The sequence below is a fragment of the Bubalus kerabau genome, chromosome 20 (genome assembly GCF_029407905.1).
Source record: "Bubalus kerabau isolate K-KA32 ecotype Philippines breed swamp buffalo chromosome 20, PCC_UOA_SB_1v2, whole genome shotgun sequence".
Lineage (NCBI taxonomy): Eukaryota > Metazoa > Chordata > Mammalia > Artiodactyla > Bovidae > Bubalus > Bubalus kerabau.
This window is the reverse complement of record NC_073643.1, coordinates 2,438,992-2,460,367: the sequence shown is the minus strand read 5'-3', so window position 1 is coordinate 2,460,367 and position 21,376 is coordinate 2,438,992. Positions and strand designations below refer to the sequence as shown.

General features: G+C 38.4%; 1 protein-coding gene across 1 annotated transcript in view; it reads left to right on the top strand.

Annotated features, from left to right (window-relative positions):
* LANCL2 (LanC like glutathione S-transferase 2) overlaps positions 1-21,376 on the top strand; it is an 85,464-nt gene that overhangs the window by 44,025 nt on the left and 20,063 nt on the right. The window contains exons 3-6 of the mRNA XM_055558514.1: positions 10,226-10,433; positions 11,673-11,820; positions 13,198-13,344; positions 16,326-16,508. Of these exons, the coding sequence (XP_055414489.1) occupies positions 10,226-10,433; positions 11,673-11,820; positions 13,198-13,344; positions 16,326-16,508 (686 nt within the window). The remainder of the gene's footprint in view (positions 1-10,225; positions 10,434-11,672; positions 11,821-13,197; positions 13,345-16,325; positions 16,509-21,376) is intronic.

The window sequence follows — 21,376 nt, the reverse complement described above, 5'->3', positions numbered from 1 at the left end:
ACAGGAGACAGGTAAGGCGGTCCCATCTCTAAGAATTTTCCAGTTTTTTGTGATCCATACAAAGTCTTTAGTTTAGTTAATGAAGCAGAAGTAGGTGTTTTTCTGGAATTCCTTTGCTTTGTCCATGAGCCAGTGAATGCTGGCAATTTGCTCTGTGGTTCCTCTGCCTTTTCTAAACCCATCTTGAACATCTGGAAGTTCTCAATTCATGTATTGCTGAAGCCTAACTTGAAGAATTTTGAGCATGACCGTACTACCATGTATATGTTATGTATAAGTAAAATGAACAATAGTAAGAAACAACAGAAAGAAAGATGAATTTAGGAACAATTTGTTATTATAAGATACTTGCTCTACCCAAGAAGTGTTATAGTGATATTTGAAAGTGGAGTGGAATTAAATTGAAAACAAAATCACATTGTAAAATACAGAGAAAGCATTTGGCAAAATCCAGTGCCTATTTGTAATTTAAACATCTCAGTGAACTCGGAATAGAGGGGAACATCCTCAACTTGGTTAAGAACATCACAAAAAAAACTATGTCATATTTAATGGTAAATATTTAAACTTACCTGCTAAGATCAGCAACATGGTAAAAATGTTGCTCACCACTGCTTTCCGCATCATACTTGAAGTTCTAGCTGATGTGATAAGACAAAAAAAAGGAAATAAAAGGTATGCAAATTTGGAAGGAAGAAATAAAACTGTCTTTGCAGATGTCATAGCCATTCTAAGTAGAAAATCAGAATCAACAACAAAAAAATTTTTGGGAACTAATAAGCAATTAGAGAAAAGTTGTGGGATATGAAGTAAGTTTACAAATTGTTTTTTTATATACCAGCAATGAATATGTGAAATTTAAAGTAAAGAACACAATACCGTTTACATTAGCATCCCTCCAAAATACTGAGGTACAAATCTATCAAAATATATACAAAAATCTGTGAGAGGTAAACTACAAAGCTCTTTATTAAAGATAGCAAAAGGAGAACTAAAGTGAGATATTTCATGTTCTTGGATAGGAAGACTCAATATTGTCAAGATGTCATTTCTTCCCAGTTTGATCTATAGATACAGTGCAGTCCCAATCAAAATTCCAACAAGTTATTTTGTGAATATCAACAAACTGATTCTAAAGTTTATATAGAGAGGAAAGAAACTCAGAATATTCCACTCAATATTGAAGGAAAAGAACAGATGGAGAACTAACACTATCTAACTTTAAGATTTATAAGACTTTTAAGACTATAAGACTCATAAGCTGCAATAATCAACCAGTGTAGTCCTGGTGAAAGAACAGAAGAGAGCCCAGACATAGAGCCACAGAAATATAGTTAGCAGTATTTAACACAGGATCAAAGGCAATGCAGTGTAGCAAAGATGGTCATTTCAACAAATGGTTCTAGAGCACTTGGGCATCCACATGCAACAGAATGAATCTAGATACCTTTCAAAAGAATTAGCAAAAGAAAAAAAATTAGCAAGATAGATTATGGACTTGAACATAAAATATAAGACTCCTCAAGATAACACAGGAGAAAACCTAGATGGCCTTTGGTGTGGACCTGACTTTTTACATACAACACTGAAGATGTGGTCTGTGAAAGAAACACAGCCAAAACCCTGGGAATATTGTAGGTTCAGTTCTAGACTACCACAGTAAAGCAAGTTTCACAATAAAATGAGTCATAAATTTTTGGTTTCTCAGTGCATATAAAAGTTATGTTTACTCTGTTAAGTTTGTAACAGTATCATGTCAAAAAAAAAAAAAACCAGCAATGTACATACCTTAATTTTAAAATATTGGTAAAAAAAAATGCTAACATAAGCATTCAGTGAGTCTTTATCCTTTTGTTGGTAGAGAGTTTGAAATATTGTGAGAATTGCCAAAATGTGATACTGGGAAACAACATGAGCAAATCCTATTGGGAAAGTAACTCTAACAGACTTACTCAATTCAGGGTGCCACAAAGCTTTAATTTGAAAAAAGAGAGAGAGAGACAGTGAGAGAGATCCCTGTAAATGATAAGGCTTTTTAAAAAGCTACTGTGTGAAAAACAATGAGAAGATAAGCCACTGACCGGGAAAAAGTCCTATGGCTGATTCATGTTGAGGTTTGACAGAAAACAACAAAATTCTGTAAAGCAATTATCCTTCAATTAAAAAAATAAAGAAATTTTTTAAAAATTGCAAAGGACATACCTGATAAAGGATTTTTACCAAGCATAAACAAAAAAAACTCTTAAAACCCAATAATAAGGAAATGAACAACCCTCTTATAGAATAGACAGAATGCATGAGCAGACACCTCACTCAAAAAGATACACAGATGGCAAGTAAGCCATATGAAAACATATGAAAAGATGTTCAACATCTCATGTCATTGGGGAATTGCCAAATTTCAAAACACTGACAGTACCAAATGCTGGTGACAGTGTGGAACAACCAGAACTCTGATTTACTGCTAGTGGAAATGCAAAATAGTCAGCCATACTAGAAGATGGTTTGGCAATTTTTTACAAAGCTAAACATGGCTCTTACTATACGTTCCAGTAATTGTGCTCTTTATTACCCAAATGAAGTGAAAACTTAAGCCCACCAAAAAGCTGCCCATGAGTGTTTATAGCAAACTATATTCATAGTTGCCACAAGTTTGAAGTAGCCAAGATGTCTTTCATTGAGTAAGTCGATAAATAAATGGTTCGTCTAAACAATGAAGTATTATCAGCATTAAAAGGAGGTGTGCCAGAAAGAGACATGGAAGAAACTTAAAACTTTCTACTTTTTCTAGAAGACACTTTGAAAAGGCTACCTACTATATGATTTCAATTATATGGTATTCTGGAAAATATGTAACTATGAAGACAGTAGAAGTGGTTACTGGTTTCAGTGCATTTAGAGGTGGAGCACAGGTGAACAGGCAGAGCACAGAGGATATTTAGGACAGGGAAGCTGCTCTGGATCGTCTACAGTGGTGGACACACCTTGTTATACACTTGTCCCAACCCATAGAATGTATAGCACCAAGAGCGTATGGCAGTATAAACGGTGGGCTTCTGGTGAAAATGATGCATCGGTGTCAATTCATCAGTTGTAACACATGTACTGCTGTGGTGTGGGACGTCAGTAGTTGAGGAAGAGGTATATGAGAGAAGTATCAACAGGGAGGAAATCACCTTGGCATTAAACCTCTAAGTGGCCACATTCAGAGGTTCACCAGCACCCTACAAGATTTTCAAGGAGTTAAAAATGAAGATAAGATTTTAAATACAGCTAGCTTACCACCCTCCAAACATATAAAGTATAACAAAAGATATAAGAAGAACCTAGAAAATATTTTTATTTAGAGCATTGCAGAGGACTCTGCTAGTGTGGTAGCTTACACACAATGGCTTATGGGCCAAATCTGGGATACAGCCTTTTCACAGGCCTGTTACCAAGAAGGGCTTTTATTTACATTCCTAGAATTTTGAAATAAAAGAATACCCAACAGAGACTGAATGTGGTCCTCAAGGCCTAACCTAGAGTTTATTATCTAGGTTTTTATGGGAAAAAAAAATTTGTTGACTTCTATATTAGAAGACTAGCTAAGATATGATTCAAGGAAACATGGACATGAGCATAGAGTAACATTGATTAGGAACAGAATTTTGCAGATAGGAGAATAGGCATAGAAACATCAATAAAATTGGGAAAATTTAAAACAGGAAATTTTAGGAATAACATGACTACTTTTCACTACATAAATTTATTTCACAATATAACTGAAATGGATAATTCTCTGAATACATAATCTACCAAACCTGACACTGGAAGAGATACAAATAGATAAATTAGTATATACAAATAGTGTAAATAGATAAAATTCCAAATAAAAATTTGAGAATGTCATCAACTACCTGGCCAAAAACTTCACTGGGAAATTTTGCCAAACTTTAGTTAAAGAACAGGAAATCCCAAGGAGAATGACATAAAAATGCTGTAACATGAGTTCTGTACTGTTTCCCTCTTCCACCCAAAGAATACTGATTTTGATAATTGCACACAAATGAGAGCACCTTTCTGGGACCCAAGAGTCCAATGGAGGAGTTACACGATATCATTGAAGCAAAGAAAAAAATACAGAACTGAGATTGGACACATTGAAAAGGGTAAGAGGAAAATTCCCACATCACCTGTCACCTCATCCTCAACAGCTCAGTGCCAAGAGAGACACACGTGGCCTGTGATTTCTCCTGCAGAGGAAAGTGAGAACATGTGAGTGAGTGCCCAGCTTCCGCAACTCTGTGTGAAGCTACTGAGGACACCCACTTCTTTCTCACCCCTTTCAGAATACAGAGGTGATCTGCATAACTGAAGGGCAAGGAGAGGTTGAGAGCACAGCAGCCAGGGCTCAGAATTCAACAGGGGCACAGTTCCACTAACCACTTTGCAGACTCCATCAGGAAGCCTGCCCATGAGTCGCTGGGGACACCACCTGTGGATCCCCCCAAATTGGCCCATAACCATAACCTTGGGCCTCCAACATGCTGCATTCCACACTCACACACTGACCCACCTTATGTGTGCCCCTGAGGGCAGTGTGTGCAACCTTTGTGGACATTCAGCATGGGCAGAAAGCTGGCTCAACCCAGCAGGATTGGGAGAAAGCATACACACTTGAGGAGCCCTCAACTACCCTAGGAAAAGCAAACACGAGACTCAGCACTCAGCCGGACTTTATGGAATTAGGAGAGGCATACAGTCTTAAGAATTCTCCCTTAACAGGGAACAAAAAGTATGGAGCAGGCATATCCATAGAGACGTTCTGAGAAAGCCTGAGAATCCCTCGTAAAGCTGACCAAAGGCATTTCATTCCTGAAGGCTGTCAATAAAGACTGAAGGAGGTGACTGCATCTTCAGATGCTGAGACAGCAACTTAAGACTTCAAGAAACATGAAAAATCAAGGAAACATAATACCACTTATACTTCAGAATTTTATAATAAAATAACTGTCCAGTAACCACCCCTAAAGAAATGGAGATTTATAGTTTCTCTGATAAAGAATTGAAATTAGTGTTTTTGAAGAAGCTCATGAACTACAAGAAAACGGAGAAAGACATTTTAATGAAACCAGGGAAACAATACATATAACAATACAAAACAATGCATAAACAACAGGAAAACAATACATCAGTTCAGTTCAGTTCAGTCGCTCAGTGTGTCTGACTCTTCGCGACCCCATGAATCTCAGCACACCAGGCCTCCCTGTCCATCACCAACTCCTGGTGTTCACTCAGACTCACGTCCATCGAGTCAGTGATGCCATCCAGCCATCTCATCCTCTGTCGTCCCCTTCTCCTCCTGCCCCCAATCCCTCCCAGCATCAGAGTCTTTTCCAATGAATCAACTCTTCGCATGAGGTGGCCAAAGTACTGGAGTTTCAGCTTTAGCATCATTCCTTCCAAAGAAATCCCAGGGCTGATCTCCTTCAGAATGGACTGGTTGGATCTCCTTGCAGTCCACGGGATTCTCAAGAGTCTTCTCCAACACCACAGTTCAAAAGCATTAATTCTTTGGTGCTCAGCCTTCTTCACAGTCCAACTCTCACATCCATACATGACCACAGGGAAAACCATAGCCTTGACTAGACGGACCTTCGTTGGCAAAGTAATGTCTCTGCTTTTGAATATACTATCTAGGTTGGTCATACATAATAGAACCAAAAAAGAAGCCTAGAGCTGAAGAATACAAACAAATGACATGACAGCTGCAGCAGAAAGCAGCAGCAGCGGAATGAATCAACAAGAAATAAATAACCTATGAACTTTGAAGCAGGTCATTTGTAATTAACCAGTCAGAGGAGAAAAAAAGTAAAAAGAATGAATAAAAGTAAAGATAGCCTACATGAATTAAGGGATGTCATCAAGAAAACAACTAATGCATTATAGGAGTCACAGAAGGAAAAAGGGCTCAGGGGAAAGCAAAAGCTTATTTAAAGAGATAATTGCTGATAATTTTCAAAATCTGGGAAGAGAGATGGAAATTAAGAGTTCAAGATGTCTATACTTTCCCAAAGAGATTCAAATCAAAGAAGACTTTACTGAGACACATTATAATAAAACTGTCTAAAATGAAAGACAGAATTTCTGAAGCAGGAAACAAAAAACTACTTACATACAAGTTCAGTTCAGTCACTCAGTCGTGTCCATCTCTTTGTGACCCCATGAACCGCAGCACGCCAGGCCTCCCTGTCCATCACCAACTCCCAGAGTCTACCCAAACCCATGTCCATTGTGTCAGTGATGCCATCCAACCATCTCATCCTCTGTCATCCCCTTCTCCTCCTGCCCCCAATCTTTCCCAGCATCAGCGTCTTTTCCAGTGAGTCAGCTCTCTGCATCAGGTGGCCAAAGTATTGGATTTTCAGCTTCACATCAGTCCCTCTGATGAACACCCAGGACTGATCTCCTTTAGGATAGACTGGTTGGATCTCCTTGCAGTCCAAGGGACTCTCAAGAGTCTCCTCCAACACCACAGTTCAAAAGCATCAACTCTTTGGTGCTCAGCTTTCTTCACAGTCCAACTCTCACATCCATACATGACTAATGGAGAAACCATAGCCTTGACTAGATGGACCTTAGTTGGCAAAGTAATGTCTCTGCTTTTTAATATGCTGTCTAGTTTGGTCATAACTTTCCTTCTAAGGAGTAAGCGTCTTAATTTCATGGCTGCAATCACCATCCACAGTGATTTTGGAGCCCCAAAAAATACAGTCAGCCACTGTTTCCACTGTTTCTCCATCTATTTGCCATGAAGTGATGGGACCAGATGCCATAATCTTAGTTTTCTGCATGTTGAGCTTTAAGCCAGTTTTTCACTCTCCTCTTTCACCTTCATCAGGAGACTCTTTTGTTCCTCTTCACTTTCTGCCATAAGGGTGGTGTCATCTGCATATGTGAGGTTATTGATATTTCTCCCAGCAATCTTGATTCCAGCTTGTGTTTCCTCCAGTCCGGCGTTTCTCATGAGGTACTCTGTATATAAGTTAAATAAGCAGGGTGACAATATACAGCCTTGGCGTACTCCTTTTCCTATTTGGAAGCAGTCTGTTGTTCCATGTCCAGTTCTAACTGTTGCTTCCTGACCTGCATACAGGTGTCTCAAGAGGCAAGTCAGGTGGTCTGGTATTCCCATCTCTTTCAGAATTTTCCACAGTTTATTGTGATCCACAGAGTCAAAGGCTTTGGCATAGTCAATAAAGCAAAAATAGATGTTTTTCTGGAACTCTCTTGCTTTTTCGATGATTGAGCGGATGTTGGCAATTTGATCTCTGGTTCCTCTGCCTTTTCTAAAAGCATCTTGAACATCTGGAAGTTCACGGTTCTCGTATTGCTGAAGCCTGGCTTGGAGAATTTTGAGCATTACTTTACTAGCATGTGAGAGGAGTGCAATTGTGTGACAGTTTGAGCATTCTTTGGCATTGCCTTTCTTTGGGATTGGAATGAAAACTGAGCTTTTCCAGTCCTGTGGCCACTGCTGCATTTTCCAAATTTGCTGGCATATTGAGTGCAGCACTTGCACAGCATCATCTTTCAGGATTTGAAGTAGCTCAAGTGGAATTCCATCACTTCACATTCCAGGATTCTGGCTCTAGGTGAGAGATCACACTGTCGTATTATCTGGGTCGTGAAAATCTTTTTTGTACAGGTCTGCTGTATATTCTTGCTACCTCTTCTTAATATCCTCTGCTTCTGTTAGGTCCATACCATTTCTGTCCTTTATTGAGCCCATCTTTGCATGAAATGTTCCCTTGGTATAATTTTCTTGATGAGATCTCCAGTCTTTCCTATTCTGTTGTTTTCCTTTATTTCTTTGCACTCATCACTGAGAAAGGCTTTTTTTCTCTCCTTGCCATTCTTTGGAACTCTGCATTCAGATGCTTATATCTTTCCTTTTCTCCTTTGCTTTTCGGTTCTCTTCTTTTTGAGCTATTTGTAAGTCCTCTTCAGACAGTCATTTTGCTTTTTTGTATTTCTTTTTCTTGGGGATGATCTTGATCCCTGTCTCCTGCACAATGTCATGAATCTCCATCCATAGTTCATCAGGCACTCTATCTATCAAATCTAGTCCCTTAAATCTATTTCTCACTTCCAGTGTATAATCATAAGGGTTTTTTTTGATTTAGGTCATACGTGAATGGTCTAGTGGTTTTCCCTACTTTCTTCAATTTCAGGCTGAAGTTGGCAATAAGGAGTTCATGATCTGAGCCACAGTCAGCTCCCCGTCTTGTGTTTGCTGACTGTATAGAGCCTCTCCATCTTTGGCTGCAAAGAATATAATCATTCTGATTTTGGTGTTGACCATCTGGTGATGTCCATGTGTAGAGTCTTCTCTTGTGTTGTTGGCAGAGGGTGTTTGCTATGATCAGTGTGTTCTCTTGGCAGAACTCTATTAGCCTTTTCCCTGCTTCATTCCATATTCCAAGGCCAAATTTGTCTGTTACTCCAGGTATCTCTTGACTTCCTACCTTTGCATTCCAGTCCCCTATAATGAAAAGGACATATTTTGTCAATTGTACCTCCATAAAACTGGAGGAAATGAACAATAAACAGTAAAAGAGTCAGTGTTTTTGTTTTTTAAAGAACAGGGAATCTCAGTGCTACTCTTACACTGTTTCAGAGAACAGGAAAATAAGAAATACTTTGCCTTGTTTTATAAAGCAAAGTTAATACTAGTGCCGAAACTGTTGTAAAGATTTACTAAAAAGAAAAAAAATAAGCATAGCTCAATCTTACTTTTGATAGCTACAGTGTTAATTTGGCTTCTAAGAAAAGGTTTGTATGTTTTAGATTTTCATACTGAAGTATTCAGGGGAAGAATGTCATGATGACCTCCTTTTTTATACTTTGCCTGTCATCATTTACTTTAAAATACTTAAGGTTTGAATATATATAACCATAGATCTTTAGGTTCATAGGTTGGCCAGATCGTCATCCTATTTTTAGGGGTTTCTGAGTCAGTAAGAAAGTACTGGTGAACCTTTTATAGGGATTATTATATTTGAAATTTGTTGGTATTGAATTTGTTTTCTATATGTTTATAATTTCAGTTTTTGAATACAGAAAACACACACTCGAAATCATAATTGAATCATATGGAAGGATCTTTTTAGGGCTTATTAATGTGCTCCTTTTCTATCTGTTTGACACAATGACTTATAAAAGCAATGGATAATGATAAAAGGACTTCTCAAAAAATATATGTGGGTGTTAAGAGTTAATCTCAAAGGGAAGTAGGATATCTTGAATAGCAAAATTAAAGAAGAAAGAAGCTACCTATTTTGAGACATTTAAAAAGCAAAATGAAAAATAAAAAGTGAAAATAGGATATCAGATAAAGAACAGAATATTAGTGAACCTCAATTCAAATATTAATAGATTTATTTTTGGCCTTTTGACCAGCATATCATTTTTTAAAAATACTTTTTCCTGAGTATATTTTATTAGGTACATGTTTATACAGATTGATATATTATTTAGCCGTCACATTGACTTCCTGAGCCCAGGAATGCGTGCCTCCTTAGAAGCCATATAGTTCATCCTCCTTCGATTTTCAGAAAAAGACACCTCTCTGGTTCCCTTGAGTAACCAGATCTGTTCTTTAATCTAACATAGGAAAGTTGGGTAGGTGACAGCTATGTCTTGTGAATTCACTACCTTAAACTGCATCATGTGGCTCTTCCATAAATGATGAGCTGGATAACTAGTTGGTTGGTCACTAAAGAAAATTAAAAATTGTGAGAAATAGGTATTGGAAAGAAGAGGGTATAAAATTCAGAAAAGCAGTCATGTAATTTGGCATAAGATATAGGAGGAGGACATTATTATATGAGAATTAAGAAGAAGAGGACCCAAGTTAGCAAAGGAAAATAAGTATAACCTTGAGACAAATGAAAATGGAAGGGGAATGAATGGGAGTCTTACATCCCCTTATCTAGGAGTTACTGAACCATTGTGTTAGAGCAATTGGCACCATTTAAACTTGTCTAAATTTTTTTCTACCCTGGGTTTTTTGCCCCCTCATTTTTAAGAAACATATCATATGTGATTTTTTTAATGTTACCCCTTCAGAAGTGTAGACTTTGTGTAAGAGTTTCATGTAATTGTGAATTAATGTCCTGATGATACAAAGGAAAGGCTATAATGCTTGTCTTTTTTTGTGGGGGTGGGGGGACTATTCCAGGCATAGCCCTTTTGTACCTGCAGTTGTACCGGGTCACATGTGACCAGTCCTATTTGCTCCGATCCCTGGATTACGTAAAGAGAACACTTCGGAATCTGAATGGCCGAAGGGTCACTTTCCTCTGTGGAGATGCTGGGCCCCTGGCCGTTGGAGCTGTTGTTTATCATAAACTCAAAAGTGATTGTGAGTCCCAGGAATGCATCACAAAGTGAGTTTTTACTACTGGAAGTGTTTTTTCTAAATTCTCAGTAATGATGTTGAAAGAAACTCAGAAAATGAAAATGACTTTCTCTCTCTCTCTCTCTTTTTTTTTTTGCAATTTATCCAATGCAGTTTATTTACACTTTTTTTTTTAATTTTACAATATTGTATTGGTTTTGCCATATATCAACATGAATCCGCCACAGGTATACACCTGTTCCCCATCCTGAACCCTCCTCCCTCCTCCCTCCCTGTACCATCCCTCTGGGTCGTCCCAGTGCACCAGCCCCAAGCATCCAATATCGTGCATCGAACCTGGACTGGCGACTCGTTTCATATATGATAGTATACATGTTTCAGTGCCATTCTCCCAAATCATCCCACCCTCTCCCTCTCCCACAGAGTCCTAAAGACTGTTCTATACATCATTGTCTCTTTTAATTCACCTGCTCTTGCAAATAGTTCTCTTCAAGTAGAAAAAGGTTTGAAAATTAATCTTGAGCCTGATTGGGCTCAATATTGGGATTGTTTGCTCCTTTTCTATCCAAGCATGTGTTTGTCTTAATTTGAGGGAAGAGAGTAAACATGTTTTTTCCTAAGTAATTTTTGGTTGCCTTCAGTGCATGAAAATTAGCTTATAAGCCTTAGATTCACTATAATAACTGAGTTATTCTTTGGTTCAGTTGTTATGAAATACAGAGAATGTAAGCTTTTATTGCATATATTGGTTTATATTCTCTTTTGAATCAGAGCTCACTGCCATGGTCTAGTGAAGTGTCTGGCATGTACTGGTCAGTTAATGTTAGTTAAAGATGGGGTGACTCAAGCTAATTCTCAACCACTGGCTACATTTTAGTAAGATTTTTATTACAATTTCTAATCACTTTCTTTTAATTCTGGGTTTCAAAATTGATACAATTATGTAAAGTTTAAAAATAAAAAAAAAGCAAAATTGAGTATCTTCTCTTATATGTATATATTCCTATAAAGTTCAGATATATTAGTAAATGTAGAACTTTTGAACAGCAAGATGTGTTATTATTAATTTTGATATCTGAGAGAGAAGCTTTTGTTTGGTTTTGTAGTGGAAGTTTTTGTTGTTTTCCCTCTTTTTTGATATTTTAAAAAATCACTTTTAAATGAAAAATAATAACAGATAATTCCTAAAGTTATAGGGTTACTTGCAGTTTCAGGAAGAGGTATTTTAGACATTCTCTGGGAAAACAGACTTTTTCTTGTTGGGTAGACTTTTGCAACTCCAGAGAACCATCGTCTGTCGAGATTCAGACCTTCCTGATGAGCTGCTTTATGGACGGGCAGGTTATCTGTACGCCTTACTCTACGTGAACACGGAGATAGGTCCAGGCGCTGTGTGTGAGTCAGCTATCAAAGAGGTACTGTGGGGCCGTGGGTTGGGGAGTCCTCTCCTCTCCATCAGGCAGCCTGTCTGCTAGCATAGAGCTATTGTAGTGGCTGGACTCTGCCTCTAGGTAAGAGTAATTTCCTAAGGCCTCTCATAAAATTAATAAATAGCTCTTTTATTTTTTCTTCTGGGGATTTTGTTTTTTGTTTTTTAATTTAAGTTTGTATTAATTCAGCTGTTTTTACTAGAACCAAACACTAGCTTAAAGAAGAGAGAATGTTTATTTCTCTTTCATGAGGTATCTGAACTGATAGGCAATCAAGGTGAATATGGCTAGGGACCAGCTTCTCTTTTGTTCTGCCTTATTCTTGGGCCATGCCCTTATCTGCACGGCACTGAGAGCCCCCAGCCCAGGGGGTGGTGAGGACGTGGAGGAACCAGAAGTTGCCCACCTCACCTGTGCGCACATCCTACTTCTAGAACTCCGTCAGATGACTGTGTCCCCGTCTGTATCTCTGAGGCGATATGTCTCACTAAAAATTGGAGCCCTGTTACCAAAAGTATGAGGGGAGAGAGGATATGAGGAAACAGTTAAATACTACTTTGCCACATAGTCATTCTAAAATCCTGCAGCAAACTCATTGCTGTAATCTTTCATAAATAAAGCCAGTTCCTCCAGCATTGGTGGGTGTACAGTTATCCCTTAGTACCTGCTGGGGATTGATTCCAGGACCCCCTCTGGATACCAAAATGCCAGAATGCTGAAGTCTGTTAATAAAGTAATGTAGTATTTACATGTAAGCTATGCATATCCTCCTGTGTACTTTCAATCATCTCTAGATTACTTTTCATACCTAACACCGTACTGTATGTATGTATGTAAAATGCTATGTAAAAAGTTGACCCATGCAACCAATTCAAGTTTTGCTTCTTGGAACTTTGTAGAATATATTTTCCTCAATATATTTTTCAGAGCTTGGTTGAATCCACGGATGTGAAACCCGCAGCAGATATGGAGGGCCAACTGTACTTGCCTTTTGGGGGAAAATATTGAGTCTAAGTAGTCCAGGATAGTTTTTATAGGAAGTTTTTCTAGATTCTAATAAACTCTCCATACAAAGATCTTTTGATCTCTTAGTTCTACTTCTTAATATCTTTTTCTACTCTGAGATTGTCTTCTGATTTCTCCCTGACTGTATTTATTGATTAATAAAGATAATGGTGCTTATCTTTTCAGATTAAGTAATCTATGTATTAAAGATTAAACATTTTCAGATTAAGTGGTCTATGTATATAAAGATTTTCAGATTAAGTAATCTATGTATATAAAGACATGCTGTTATTGTTAATTAAAGTAGACAGATTAGATGTAAGTTTTCTAGACTTACCTGTCTCATCATCTGTGTAGGTAGTCAATGCTATCATTGAATCGGGCAAAGCTTTGTCCAAGGAGGAGAAGAAGGTGGAGCGCTGTCCCCTGCTGTATCAGTGGCACAGGAAGCAGTACGTTGGAGCAGCCCATGGCATGGCCGGGATCTACTACATGTTAATGCAGGTGAGGGACAGTCTGTAATACCAGTGTAGTAACCACATTATAAAATACCAGAATTTTACCACAAACCAAGAAGACTGAAATGAAATAAGAATCATGGATCCTCCAGCAGGGACCTCCTGAGAGAGAGTACTTCTGTGTGCAGTTTTGTGCTGGATACGGTGTCTGTGGCCCACACTTTATTTCTGTCCATTTTTCCCTGCTCTTTTAATTGGGGAAAACCTTCAAGAAGCAGAAAAGGCTTCTAGAATGCAGACTAGGGCAGAGGCCTTTTCATATTCAAATAACCCCAACTTGGTATCAGTTGTGTTGAAAAATTTTTAACTAGTATTATTGTGGTTATGATCTTGTCTCTGAATCACCCCTGTCTGCTGAATCACGTACTGACTCTTCCATCAGATAGTCAAAGACCTTGCACCAAATACTGCTTCAGCCTGCTTCCAGCCTTATGGCCTGTGAGCCCCTCCTCTGTGGGCAGACCTCAGCAACATCGAAGCTTCAGTTCCACACTGCTGCAGGAAAGCAAATGTCACAAGGAAGGAAGTCATACATTTTTTTGGCTTTCCAGTGCATGTAAAAGTTATGTTTACATTATAGTATAGTCTATTTAAAGTGTGCAATACTATTATGTCCTTAAAAAACATGTACATACCTGAATTTTAAAATACTTTATTGCTAAAAAATGCTAAACTATCATCTGAAACTTCAGTGAGTGGTAATCTTTTTGCAGTAGTTACATCACAGGTCACTGATCCTATATCACTATATCAAATGTAATAACAATGAAAAAGTTTGAAATATTGTGAGAATTACCAAAATGTTTCACAGAGAAACAAAATGAGCAAATCCTGTTGGAAAAAGTGGTGCCAATAGACTTGTTTGATTCAGAGTTGCCATAAACCTTCAGTTTTTTAAAAAAACAAGTGCAGCACAATAAAACAAGGTCTGGCTGTACTTTTTTTTTTTTTTTCCAATTAAGCCTTTTTTTATTCTACCACACCCATAACAGAGTACTTTATTAACTTATTCAAAATTACAAAGCTAGTATGTCAAGGAACATGGATTAGAATTTAGATCTTTTTAATTAAAAGCTCATATATTCCTTTTTAAAATTTTTACTTACAAATTCCTTTTTTATTTTTATCTTTTGCATCGTGCTGGTACTCACTAAAGGAAAATAGAAAATTCTTATCTGCCCAGGACTAGAACTCCTTTCTCTGATGATTAAGTATATTTGGTTATCATTGTAGAAAGTAAAACACCTATGTATTCCAATTTGTGAATTTTGTCTTAGTTCAGACATGTTCCCAAGCAGCCAGAATTCCATGTCTCATTTTAAAATGCCAGTTTTGTTCTAGACAGTTGGTAGATTGTCTGTTTTTCTCTATTTTCTCAGAAAAACGTTTATAACAGTGGCCTTTGAACCTTTTCTAAAAGTGGTAAAACCTTTAGGGGGAACGGACAGGGAGGCCTGGCGTGCTGTGATTCATAGGGTTGCAAAGAGTCGGACACGACTGAGCGACTGAACTGAACTGACTGAATCATAAGAAAATCACCAATAATTTAGTTTTAGGTATTTAATTTTGCTAGAGATTAGGGGGTTCCTTGAGAGAATCACAAATCATAAAATTTTCAACTCACCTACTTTTAAAGTGACAAACGTAGAGACACTGTTTTGTAAAGGATGCTATTTAGAAATTGATGTCAGTGTTCTCTTCCGGATCACTAAGCAGTGATGGGCCAGAGCTGGTCTCATGAAGCTGGCCGTGCATGCCTCTCCCCAGTGGTGCCAGCCTGACCCTGCGGGGGCTCCTGTGTGGTTTCATTTGAACAGCTAACAGAACAGCATACACAAAAACTTTCAAAATATCACTTGAACCGAACTCCACTTTTACAATGAAGAATAAAGAACAGTTCTTCTTGAAAATCATGTCAAAACATCAAGGAACGCAGAAAACTGACACCCAGCTTCTTTGATGAGACTTGGAGACTTCTGTAGCCCCACTAGACAAGTATGTAGACTGAGAACAGATGAAGGAACAGAGAAACAGTAGGCGACCGGAGAGGACAGGATGGTTGCACAAGCTGCCTGCGGAACAGGATGCCAGCAAGAAGCAAGCCAGGAATTTAAGCCCTGCACTCAGGAATTTAAGGTGCCCTCAAAGGCAGTGCCAGACATGTATGCAGGTGGAGAGTGAGTCTGGGCCACAGGAGGGCATCTTTGAAAATCTCTGTGGAGCCCACCTGGGCCTCTGCAGGGATCACCCTGCACAGCGAGGTGACTAGAGATAACAGCAAGTAGACTGAAAGAGTAAACCCAGTTCTTTTAACTCCAGAAAGCCAGGTGTAGATGAGACTGAAGTGAAGCACAGAGCTGAAGGCGGGGCTTCATGACTGTTCCCACCGTCAGCAAGGAGACCTCGCTGTGGCCGCAGCCGGCCTCTCCCCGGCGCCTTCCCCCAGCCCGGCTGTCGGTGCCTCACCGCCTCACACAGGGAATTGAAGTCTTGCAGAAACAGCTCAGATAAAGGATTTGCAGATATAGGTATATGAAAGTCCCCAGCTGTCTGTGATGGTTCAATTTATGTGTTAACCTGACTGGGCCGTGGTGCCCAGACACTGTCAGACATTATTCTGGGTATTTCCGTGAGGATGTATAGGTGATGCTTACATTCAAACAGGTTGACTTCTGGTAAAGAAGTCTGTTCTCTGCACTGTGGGTGGGCTTCATCCAGTCAGTTGAAGGCCTCTCCTGAGCAAGAGGGAATCCCCAGCAGACAGCCTTCAGCTTCATCTGCAGCCTCAGCAAGCATTGATGCAAAAGTCTGCCCAGGCCTTAAGTAACCAGAGAGGTAAATTAATTCTAGTTTTATATGTTCCTCAGTATTCTAGGTAATTGATGCTTAACTATATTAGCCACAATATAGGTTAAAAAAGAAAAAAACATATGGAAAAATTAATTAAATTTTTTGTTTGTTTAAAAGCCAGCAGCAAAAGTGGACCAAGAAACCTTGACAGAAATGGTGAAACCTAGTATTGACTATATGCGCCACAAAAGATTCCGATCTGGGAATTACCCGTCGTCACTAAGCAATGAGACAGACCGACTGGTGCATTGGTGCCATGGTGCCCCCGGTGTCATCCACGTGCTCATGCAGGCGTACAAGGTCAGTGCTCAGGCGTGTCCTTAGCACCCGATGTGCACACACACACACTGTTCACCACTGAGTTTCTGGTTTGGTCTTGATAATCACATTTGCTTGCAAACTAAAAACCTTTTAGGGCTAATATTTCTACTAGTAAGCAGAAAATCTTATTTCACTGTTCATCACCACTATAGTTAGAGCTGTAAGTGTGTATGTGTGTCTTAACAGGGATTATATTTATGTGTAAAAGAAAACCTAGATGACATAAGTATGAATAACCAGTAAGGTAGGAGGTAGCATTATAGCCACAATGCTTTTTTTTTGACTTCACATCATTTCATTTCCTTCCTTGAATAAACCTTTGTTGCAGGATGATGATGATGATTTGGGAAATTTTAAATCTGAATTTAAAATTATTATAAAATTATTTATGAAAGATGGACATGGTGTTCAAATTTTCACACATACAGGGTTTTATTGGAAATTTGGCAATGCCTTTACTGATGAACTGTAGTAGACTCTCAAGCTGTCTGCACACAGTGTTAAGAATACTGTTATTTCTCTCCTGGACTTAAAATTACCATGTAAATTGAAATTATCATGTAAAATTGCTTTTGAAATTTTTTCTTTTAATGCATCTTTGTAATGGTTGATGTTTGATTGTCCCTCCTGTAGATGCTACTCACATTTCACATAGGGCATACTCTTCTTGGTATGAATATGTATTATTTGAAATTATGTAGTATTTTAGATGGTCTTGGAAAAAATGTCAAGATTGTTAATACTATTTCTGTGATGTATTAGGTATTTTGTTAATTGAAAGTGATTCCCTAACACTTACCTTTGTGGATATTTGTGGACCTCATGAGTGGAAGCTATTTTGATGAATAGTTACAATCAGTGAGCTTCTGTGGTAGCTTAGCTGGTGAAGAATCTGCCTGCAGTGCAGGAGACCTGGTGTTGATTACTGGGTTGAGAAGATCTTCTGGAGAAAGCAGTGGCTACCACTCCAGTATTCTTGCCTAGAGAATCTTATGGACAGGAGCCTAGTGGACTACAAGTCCATGGGGTTGCAAAGAGTCAGACATGATTGAGCAACTAACACTTTCACTGTTCTACGATCAGTTCTTTATGGTAAATTATAGGTTATAGTAACAAAATCTTCCACCTTCTAACCACACATTTAGGCCTTAGGGCATTAGCAGTTTGTGTGGACTCAGCCACTAATAAACAAATACTAACATTGGTCAAATAAAGTTATATTTGAAAAAGTAAATATGGTTCCCAAGAAAACCATGTAAGTCATAGCAAAGTGATATCAAAGTTATCCTTTGATTCTGGGCTAAATGTGTGAAAAAACCATACCCTTCCTTCCTGTACCCACAATCCTGCTCTGTAATTTCCACAGTAGAACTGTTAGAAATGCATCTTGATGGTCAACTCTTGACCTTCACTTTTCATCAGAAAATGTTTTCATATCAATTATTCTCTAAAACTCATTTGTTAGTTAATTATTTCTAACATGGAATATCTTTCTTCTAGGTGGTATTTGTCAGAATCACCTGGAGAGATTATTTTCAAACTATAGTTTTTCCTTCTTCCTCAAGATTCTGGTACCTTCTTGATATGAAGCATCGTTATAGACATATTAGTTTATCCCTTTGTCTTTCAGTTGTTTCTGGTTATTTTACTACCTTGTACAGGCCTTTTTGTAGACATATGTTTGCATTTCTTTGGGGGTGATAACTAGGAGTGGAATTGCTGGATCAGAAGGTGACTTGTTTAGTTTCATAAGACACTGCTAGAGTTTTTCTTAAAGGACTGTACCATTTTTACGTTCAGTCAGCGGTGTAAGAGAATTCCAGCTGCTGCACATCTCTGCCAACTCTTGGTGTTGAAAATTGTCTTCATTTCTGGTGGGTATTTCATTCTGGTTTTGATTTATGTTTTCCTGATGATTAATAATATCGAGCAATTTTGCTTGTGCTCATGGGTTGTTCGTACAGTTGAACCTTTAGCAACACAGGTTTGAGCTTTGTGGGGCCACTTATATTTGAATCTTTTTCAATAAATACAGTACTGTGGTACAACACAGTCCACGATGGGTTGAATGAGGATACAGAATGGCATACAGGTAGGGCCCACCATAAAGTTGTACAAGGATTTTCAACTAGGTGGGGGCTGGTACCCCAGCCCCCCATATTGTTCATGGGTTAATTAACTATATATTTTTGTTAAGTGTCTGTTCATATCTTTTTCCCATATTGTTTTATTTTTTATCTTTTTATTATTGTGTTATAAAAATTCTTCCTACGTTCTGGTTGTAAGCTCTTTTGCGGATATGTTTTGGAAATAATTTCTCTCAGTCTGTAGTCAGCCTAATTTAATATTCTGTATGGTATCTTTTAATGAATCAAGTTTTAAATTCTGGTGAAGTCTACCTTATCAGTGTTTTGTTTTCTTTTTTTTTAATGGCAATTACTTTCTGAATCTTGTCTAAGAAATTTTACTCACTCCCAGGTTATACAGACAGTATTCTCCTACATGCTTCATGGATTTAGATTTTATATTTAGAATTGTCTCAAATTAAGTTTTATATACTGTGTGAAGGACTGAGGCTCATTTTCTCACTGTAGGAATGTTTGATTGTTCCCACACTGTTTATTGGAAAGACTTATTTCCCCAGTTGATTTGGTACCTATAGAGGCACTAATTCAAAGATCGATTACCCAGTAAGCATAGGTTTATATCTGGGCTCGCTATTCTTTTATTTTGGCCTCTTTATCTGTCATCGTAATACCATCTTGTTTGGATTGCTAAGTCACTTCAGTCGTTTCCGACTCTGTGCGACCCCATAGACGGCAGCCCACCAGGCTCCCCCATCCCTGGGATTCTCCAGGCAAGAACACTGGAGTGGGCTGCCATTTCCTTCTCCAGTGCATGAAAGTGAAAAGTGAAAGTGAAGTCGCTCAGTCATGTCCGACTCTTAGCGAGGGATTTTCCAAGCAGGAGTACTGGAGTGGGGTGCCATTGCCTTGTTTGGATTACTCTAGCTTTAAGCTTTAAAATCAGGTAATTTAAGACTTCAGCTTTGTTTTTATTTTGCAAAATTGTTTTAAATATCCTAGATCCTTTGCATTCCAGTATAAAATTTAGAAATCAGTTCATCAACCTCTGCAAAATAGGCCTATTAGGATTATCACTGAGATTGCAGTCAATTTATAGATCAGTTTTGGTAGATTTGATATTGATAGTGAGTATTCCTATCCACAAATATGGTTTCCGCTGTTTATATTTTCTTTCTATTAGGTCAGCATGTTTCATAGTTTTTGATGTTTTTATATTTAAAGTGTGTCTCTTCATAGTTGGGGCTTGTCTAGCAATGCAGTTTTAACAATCTCAGCCTTTAATTTTGAAGTTTAGTTTAATAATATTTACATGGTTGGGATTTAGCTCTACTGTTTTTCCATATGGTTGCTATTGGCTACATATTGGGACTTTTTTTCCCCTACTTTGTTTTTTTTTTTCCCTTTTAGGGAGGTAGGAGAGATTAATTGGATTTTTTCAGGAATTCCATTTTAATTTCTCTGTTGACTCTTTAGTTGTATCTATTTCCACATTTTTTTCAGTTCAGTTCAGTCGTTCAGTTGTGTCTGGCTCTTTGGAACCCCATGGACTGCAGCACACCAGGCCTCCCTATCCATCACCAACTCCCGGAGTTTACTCAAACTCATGTTCATTGAGTCGGTGATGCCATCCAACCATCTCATCTTCTGTCGTCCCTTTCTCCTCTCCCTTCAATCTTTCCCAGACTCAATCAGGTCTTTTCAAATGAGACAGTTCTTCTCATCAGGTGGCCAAAGAATTGGAGTTTCAGCTTCAGCATCAGTCCTTCCAGTGAATATTCAGAACTGATTTCTTTTAGGATGGACTGGTTGGATCTCCTTGCAGTCCAAGGGACTCACAAGAGTCTTCTCCAATACCACAGTTCAAAAGCATCAATTCTTTGGTGCTCAGCTTTCTTTATAATCCAACTCTCACATCCATACATGACTACTGGGAAAACCATAGCCTTGACTAGACAGACCTTTGTTGGCAAAGTAATGTTTCTGCTTTTTAATATGCTGTCTAGGTTAGTTGTAACTTTCCTTCCAAGGAGTAAGCATCTTTTAATTTCATGGCTGCAATGACCATCTACAGTGATTTTGGAGCCCAAAAAATAAAATCTGTGACTGTTTCTTCATCTATTTGCCATGAAGAAGGGACCGGATGCCATGATCTTACTTTTCTGAAGGTTGAGCTTTAAGCCAACTTTTTCACTCTCCTCTTTCACTTTCATCAAGAGGCTCTTCAGTTCTTCTTCACTTTCTGGCATAAGAGTGGTGTCATCTGCATATCTGAGGTTATTGATATTTTTCCCAGCAATCTTGATTCCAGCTTGTGCTTCCTCCAGCCCAGTGTTTCTCATGATGTACTCTGCATATAAGTTAAATAAGCAGGGTGACAATATACAGCCTTGATGTACTCCTTTTCCTATTTGGAACCAGTCTGTTGTTCCATGTCCAGTTCTAACCGTTGCTTCCTGACCTGCATACAGGTTTCTCAAGAGACAGGTCAGATGGTCTGGTATTCCCATCTCTTTCAGGATTTTCCACAGGTTGTGGTGATCCACACAGTCAAAGGCTTTCTCATAGTCAATAAAGCAATATAGATGTTTTTCTGAAACTCTCTTGCTTTTTCCATGATCCAGCAGATGTTGGCAATTTGATCTCTGGTTCCTCTGCCTTTTCTAAAACCAGCTTGAACATCTGGAAGTTCATGGTTCACGTATTGCTGAAGCCTGGCTTGGAGAATTTTGAGCATTACTTTACTAGCGTGTGAGATGAGTG